At 37.8% G+C, this 7,340-nt stretch overlaps 1 protein-coding gene across 1 annotated transcript; it reads right to left on the reverse strand.

Annotated features, from left to right (window-relative positions):
• Positions 1 to 1,156: 1,156 nt before the first annotated feature.
• LOC138141929 (olfactory receptor 6K3-like) lies at positions 1,157 to 2,861 on the reverse strand. Its single transcript, XM_069062819.1, has one exon. The coding sequence runs from the start codon at positions 2,102 to 2,104 to the stop codon at positions 1,157 to 1,159; it is 948 nt and encodes a 315-aa protein (XP_068918920.1). The 5' UTR covers positions 2,105 to 2,861.
• Between the last annotated feature and the right edge of the window lie 4,479 nt (positions 2,862 to 7,340).

The raw sequence follows: 7,340 nt of genomic DNA on the forward strand, positions 1-7,340 counted from the left end.
TGTCAGCGACTTTTGGGAGAGAAAGTAAAGGATAATGACAGAAAAGCAATTTCCAAGAAGACCTAGACCAGAATGACCTAAAAAAAAATACTATCATACTCTAGATGATCCTAGTATAGACACAATGAATCCTTCCTCCTTTCTCTATTGGACCTAAGGAGAAAATAAGGAGGCTCAGAGCTTAGAACTCAGAAATCCTGAACTATATTCCTTTTATTTGTTGATAAATTTTATTCATCAAACATGCAGCACTATGCTAGAATATACTACATGGATTCAAAAAGAGAAAAGTAAAGTTTCTGCCATTATTATTTATGTACAAGATGAGTATATCCATTGGGACTGTGAAAACCTCACTAGACACCTCTGTCTTACTGAGTAACTATAGTCATTTCAGACTACATAGAAGACTAGAAGTAAATGAATACCATCTGGAATACAATGAATACAAGAGACTGAGGGTTACCACAGTTCACTCCAGGTCTATTCAAACTGGTCTGTTTGGTGCCCATCATAATGCCACCACTAAGTCATTGTTACAAAAACAATATGCTGCCATTTTACAGGTAGGGCTGACATATATGCCCCAGAACATGTGGCACTTACATGGGACAGAGTCAGCAAAGCAAGTTGGATAGGTCCCTGAGCAGAGAGTTAAGGAATCTGAATTCTTTCTGTGGCATCAACAGGAACTCATTGGGAAATTTCTTATATCTTTATAAGCCTTATTTTTCATTTACAACATAAGGGACAATCTCTATTCATTTTGTCTTATGCCAACAAGGAAAGAATTAAAGTAAAAATTTTTGAGAAGTCAAAATAATAAAATTGATTATTATTTGGTCCAGGTGGCCTCACAAGGTACAACAATGAACCACCTGAAGTTTCCAGAGGACAGAAAACCCTCAATTATTCTTAAATTTTAGAGGAAAATAATTTTCTTCTGCCCAGCTACACAATCCTTAGAATACTTCTCATCATCCCACTAACTTCCAAATCATAGAATCAAGATGCAAACTAAAAGAGGAAAACAATTGACCAGAAAAGCAAAATAAAACAAAACAACAAAGCATGATTTCAGGGAATGACTTACAAGGGAATCTAGCTCAGTAATGGGGGAAGAGGTCTGCTTTGAACAGGTGTATATGACTCAGAATTAACTCCCTAACATACTGAATGCCTTCTGAGGACAAAGGAGTTTCTTGATGGCCTCTTTCATGTCTTTATTCCTCAGGCTGTAGATAACAGGGTTACAAAAAGGAGCAAGAACAGCAAACATGAGGGCAATGGTCCTATCCAAGAATGGTGGGAAAGTGGCTGAGAAACGTAGATACATGAGTGATACACTGCCATAGAACATAATGAAGACAGTGAGATGAGAGGCACATGTAGAGAAAGCTTTGTGGCGGCCTTCAACTGAGGGGATACTCAGGATCACAACAATGATACGGATGTAGGAGAGGGTAATGATTAACACAGCAATTAGGATGGCAATAGCATGGACCACATCCTCAACTAGAATCATGGAAGTGTCTGTGCAGACCAAGCTCAGCACAGGAGCAAAGTCACAGAAGAGCTGATGAATCTGGTTGGAGCCACAGAATGGCAAGGTGGAAATCCATATAATCTCAGGGAGCAGTACAAGAAAACCAAAAATGCAGGAACCTGTGATCAACTGGCCACACAGCCTAGGTGTCATGATTGTGGGATAGCGGAGTGGGTTACAGATGGCAATGTACCTATCAATGGCCATTGTGGTCAGTAATATACCCTCCGAATTTCCAAGAGAATGGAAAAAGTACATCTGTAGGAGGCAACCAGTGAAGGAAATGGTCTTCTGGTCACTGATCAAGTTGGAGAGCATCTTGGGAATGGTGGCAGTGGTGTACCAGATCTCCAGGAAGGAGAAGATGCCAATGAAATTGTACATGGGGTTGTGGAGTCGGGCATCCAGTCTGATAGCAATGAAAATCATGAGGTTCCCAATGACAACAAACATGTACATAAGGAGCAAAGGGATGAAGAATAAGAAGCCACCATCTTGGAACTGGGGGAACCCAGAGAAGAAAAACTCAGATATTCCTGTCTGGTTTTTCCTTTCCATATCCTCAGACAGCTCACCTGTTAAAACAGCAATAGATAGATAGATAGATAGATAGATAGATAGATAGATAGATAGATAGATAGATAGATAAACAAATAAATGCCCAGGTATCTGATCCTCGTTTTTATTTTAGAACCAAAGCTAAAATCTTCATCTCTCCTAAATGCATTTATGTAACTGCTTGTAATAATAGTACTCCAAATTTAGTTGAAAAGGCTGAGAACATTTTTTACCAAAGTAAATGTTAAATTCAGGAGTAGCGGAGTACATGATATCTCTCCATACTCTTTTCTGATGAGGGTTTTGTGAAATATGAAAGCTGTCACCAGACGTACCATAGATGTCCATGGTAAGTTGGTCACCATTAGAGGATTAGAGGTAAAGGAGTGTCCAGCAGAGTAGAGAAGTAAGCAACATGTAAGCATAAGAGCTGAGAAGTTAAAAAGGAGAGAGTCAGGGCAACATTTAGGACCTGACGAAATAAATTAATCAGATTTGCATATGATCTATAAAGACAGTAGAAATAGCTTACATTCTAAAGGAAGACATTCTCCAAAGGTTAGAACATTGGTGTGAATCACATAAAACAAAGTCTAACAGGAATAAATGTAAAGTCCTATATTTGTGTTCCAAAAAATTCAATTCAACAAGCTTGGAGACAGTATGGTACAATAGAATAAATGTTGCATTTAATGTCATAAGGTCAGAGTTCAAAAGCTAGCTTTGTCATTTAAAACATTTGCATAACCTTATGCAAGTCAGCTGGGATTGATAAATTCCAATTTCCTTAATTACAAAATGAAGAGATTAAATTAGATGACCCTTAAGGTACTTCCAACTCTAGATCTGAATCCTGTGATCCTAAATAATGGCAGAATAGGTGTGACTAGAAAGCAGTTTATATGAAAAAAAATCCCTAAATTTTAGTAAACTGCAGACAAAATGAGTAAACAATGTGATACAGCAATAAAAAAAAAAAGCTAAAGAGAATTTTACAACAGTAAGAGTCAAGTTCTGCAGAATGAAGGCAGTGACAGGTACACTATGTTCAGACCTTAGCTGGTTATCACATTTTAAGAATGACATTATAGTAGCTGTAGCAAATCCAGAAGATGACAAATGGTCTGCAGTTCCTGCCATATGTGGGAAGAGTTCAAGGAATTGGAGATATTGGTATGGAGAAGAAGACTTAGCAAGAGCAGGAAAACTTTATTTATTTGAAGGGACATTACATGGAAGTGGGATTAAGTCTGTTCTGCTTGGTCCCAAAGGGCATAATTGGGGGCAGTGGGCAGAAGTTGAAAAGAAGCAAAGTGAAACCACATATAAGGAAACATTTTCTGATAATTAGAGCTATATGGAAGTGAAATAGGTAGTAATGCGCTCCCCATATCACTTCATTGAAACAAATGCTTATTGGACATTTGTTGCAGATGTTGTATAGATTATTTCTGTTCAGTTATGGGTTGCACTAGATTATCTCTGAAGGACTTTCCCACTAAGAGATTCTGTGAAATCCAAAAAGCCTTATTCCCTTAGAGATAGATTTGGATTTGGAGGAAGATTGATAGGAAGGAAAGAGAGGACCTATAATGCATTCATCAACATAATGCCTTTTCCTGGGATATGTTATCTCTTTATGGTGACTTTTATTGACCTGGATTAAAAACAATACAAAACAAATCAGGCATTGATGGGAACCTGCTTAATAAAATATTCTCTTGTGGGTGGTATAGTGGATAGAGTAGACAAACTTGAGGTCAGGAAGACCTGAGTTCAAATGCAGACTCAGATACTTACTAGCTATGTGAGTCTGGGCAAGTTACTTAATTTCTATTTGACTCAGTTTCCTTCCTCTATAAAATGGGAATAAATTAAAGCTCACCTGCCGTGGTTTCTGTATCAACTGAGATCATATTTGTAAAGCGACTTAGCACAGTACTAGGCATATTGCAGGCACTATATAAATTTTGTCTATCGTTGTTGTTGTTGTTACTAAACCTAGAAAGCAACAAGCCGCCATAATATGTATGGGGGGAAAATCAAATTATCCAGTTGTTGCAGCAAGCACCCCAGCATACCCAGGGTGGTTGCCAGCACAGATTCTTAGATCTGCTTTTCTAAAGGAAAGCAACTCAAAATGGGTTAACAATCTTGCTTTAATCAATCAAACATATCATTTACCTAGTTCAGTAGAAAAAGTCAGTATCCCAAACTTCAGAGTATACAGACAGAAGTTACAAGCAGAAGTTAAAAGAAGAGAGAAAAACATTTCAGCAGACAGGCTTCCAGCTGCCTGACCTTTACATCCATACCTACTCAGTTACCAGTTTTCAACATCTGGATTTTCAAAGCTGGGGGGCTCAATGGTTGCCCAGAGACTAGTCTGGGCAAATCAGACAACTCTTCTCAAAGTAAACCCCAAAACAAAGCCTCACATCAGGGTTTATATACCCTTCTCCTGGCTCAGAGAATGTAACAACCCTGTTGACCCACTGACCAATCAAAAAGCATTCCCAAAAAACAATCCTCACACCACAGGCTCCAGGTGCACTTAAGCCTATCAAAGGGCCCAGGGGCAGGGAAGATCTTAAATTTCCATGTCTATAACACCAGTTCCAACAAACTAAGACATTTAGTAGGCCAAGTGGTATAGCAGAGAGAGCACTGGATCTAAAGGTCAAAGGATATGGCTTTGAATTCTGCCTCTGCTAATTCCTGTGTGACTCTGAACTCAACCTTTTCCTCTCTGAGACTCAGTTTCTTCTGGGAAAATATGAGGAAGTTAGAAAAAATAATCTCTAAGGTATTCCCAGCACTATGAGTTTACAGATTCTCAGGATTTCTGTCTTTGTGTTATTGTCTTTGTTTCCTAATGGTAGAATTGTGAGGCATTACCATTTCTCCCAACCCTTCATCTACCCACATAATCTGAGATGGTACTTCTTAAATCTACCTATGACTATGTCCTTCCAAAAGGTATCAATTGTGTGAGTTTCTTTTCCATAGCACAGCAGGAATATTCTGTCACTTCCAATTTGGCAACATCCTGGAAACAAAGTGTTCATTGCATCTTACACTTACCTTTACCAGTTTTGGTGGAGTTACCCTCTTCTCACAGTTTCTCAACTGATGCATTGTCTCTTCAGCCCAGCTAGTGGAGTAGTTATAGGCAGTTCCACAGATTCCTCAGAGAATATCAGGGTCAAGAAAATATTTTCAACTGTGGTTTTCTCCCATTAGTGATAATAATTCAGAAGGAAAAAAATTTCTTTTCCCATGAGCTTTATTAAGGAAATGTTCTCCACCATTTTTTCCCCATTAGATTTTCAGATCACAGTGAAGTCAAGAGTCCAAAACAGGTGTGTAATCATACACAAAGGAATACTTCCTGGTTTTTATTATTAAGTTATGGATCATGAAAAAGCAGTTTTAATTGAGTGGTAAAGATAAGAGAGAAAAAAATGCTTTAGAATCAGATCTGGGTTTGAATGCTGCTTTTTACTACCTGTGTCACCTTGGTCAAGTTATTTACACACCCCAGGTTTACATTTTCCCATCTCTAATTGGGATAAATGGGGGAAATAATGCATTACCTGAAGGATTGTTGTCTAGAAATCACTTTAAGCCTCAATTATCATCATCATCATCATCATCATCATCATCATCATCATCACCATGGCTCAGCATATATTTGACACAGCTGGAAGATGTAAAAATAGAGAATTGATTTGTACTCAGGAAGATCTGTGTTCAATTTGGCTTCAGACATCTACTAAGTGTGTGATCCTGGGTAAATCACATAACCTCTATTTATCTCAGTTTCCTCGACTCTAAAATGGGACAAATAACACCTACTACATAAGTTTGTTGTGAGGATCAAATGAGATAATATTTGTAAAGCATTTATAGCACAGTGCCTGGCATATAGTAGTTACTCTATAAGTATTTATTTCATACTGTATTACATACATAGTGTTTTAGCAGTTAGGGGTTGGGGGATTTGAAGACTAGTTCTTGATCATATGAAATACTAACTATTATGAATGTAATGCTCATACTTATCCCCACTTATCAAGAATACCTCCTTAGGGGGTGGCTAGGTGGCACACTGAATAGAGCACCAGCCATGGGGTCAGGAGTTCAAATCCAGCCTCAGACACTTAACACAAAAAACTAGCCATGTAACCTTGGACAAGTCACCTAACCCCAATTGCCCTACCTTCCCCCCTCCAAAAAGAAAAAAAAAAGTCTAAAAACAAGAAAAAAAGAATACCTCCTTAGAACAGAGGGAAATTGTCAATAACTTCAAATACTCCTCTGGCCCTCAGTGAACTAGATACCTTCTCCCTTAGGTGCAATGTTTTATGAGTAGTGTTACCTTTGATGGTGGGAGGGTTTTAAGTGTATCTTGTACAATCAAAGCTGATGGAACACTTCCATCCAACTCTAGGAAAAATCCTCCCTGTCATCTTGATTCATTTTGTGCTTCTTAATTACTCAAACCTCCACACATAGTTAAAATTAAACATTTAATTAAAAGAATAAAAAACATAGTTAAATCAAAAGTATCATGGTCAACATCAGCTCTCATTAATCCATTCACAAAGCCATCAGCTTCAATCATTCAATCTAAGTTACCTCATTATGTTCTTACCTAAGCCTGGATATGAATGAACAGGAATGTGGAAAGGGATTTGCTCCTCAATAAAGGAGACACAGTTTTTGCACAGTGCTGTAATGGCCTTACTTTGCCATTGTTTTCTGTTTTCCATGATCCCTATACAACTCTGCTCCTTGAACTTACTCCCTGCATTTGGTTCTGGTTAATGGTCTTCAAAGGGTTGAGATCTCTCTATCAGACACTTAACCAAGGAAAGTGGCTAGAGGACGTGAAAACCCCACTCACCATTTTTGCCTTTTCTTTTATTCACTTTTTTGGTACATGAAACTAGAAATCTATTTAGTAAAACTCGCTATTCCTTTTAAATATATCATAAAAGTATCATGTAATGTTCTTTTTTCCCCTTTTTTTTCTTCCCTCCCCTCCCTAGAGATGGCTATCATTAGGCACAAATATGTGCATTTATGTCTGTACATATATACACACATAGGTATGTATGCATGTACACATACATATATACACATATATGTAAAACAATTCTATATGTACTTCTATTTCTCAGTTCTTTCTCTAGATACACATAGCATCTTCCTTCATATATCCTTTGTAGTT

The sequence above is a fragment of the Petaurus breviceps genome, unplaced genomic scaffold (genome assembly GCF_028583685.1).
Source record: "Petaurus breviceps papuanus isolate PSGF00001 unplaced genomic scaffold, PetGlider_PUasm1.0 90510, whole genome shotgun sequence".
Classification (NCBI taxonomy): domain Eukaryota; kingdom Metazoa; phylum Chordata; class Mammalia; order Diprotodontia; family Petauridae; genus Petaurus; species Petaurus breviceps.

Excerpts from the sequence above, each read along its gene's own strand:
- LOC138141929 (XM_069062819.1), bottom strand. The coding sequence starts at position 2,104 with ATGGAAAGGAAAAACCAGACAGGAATATCTGAGTTTTTCTTCTCTGGG.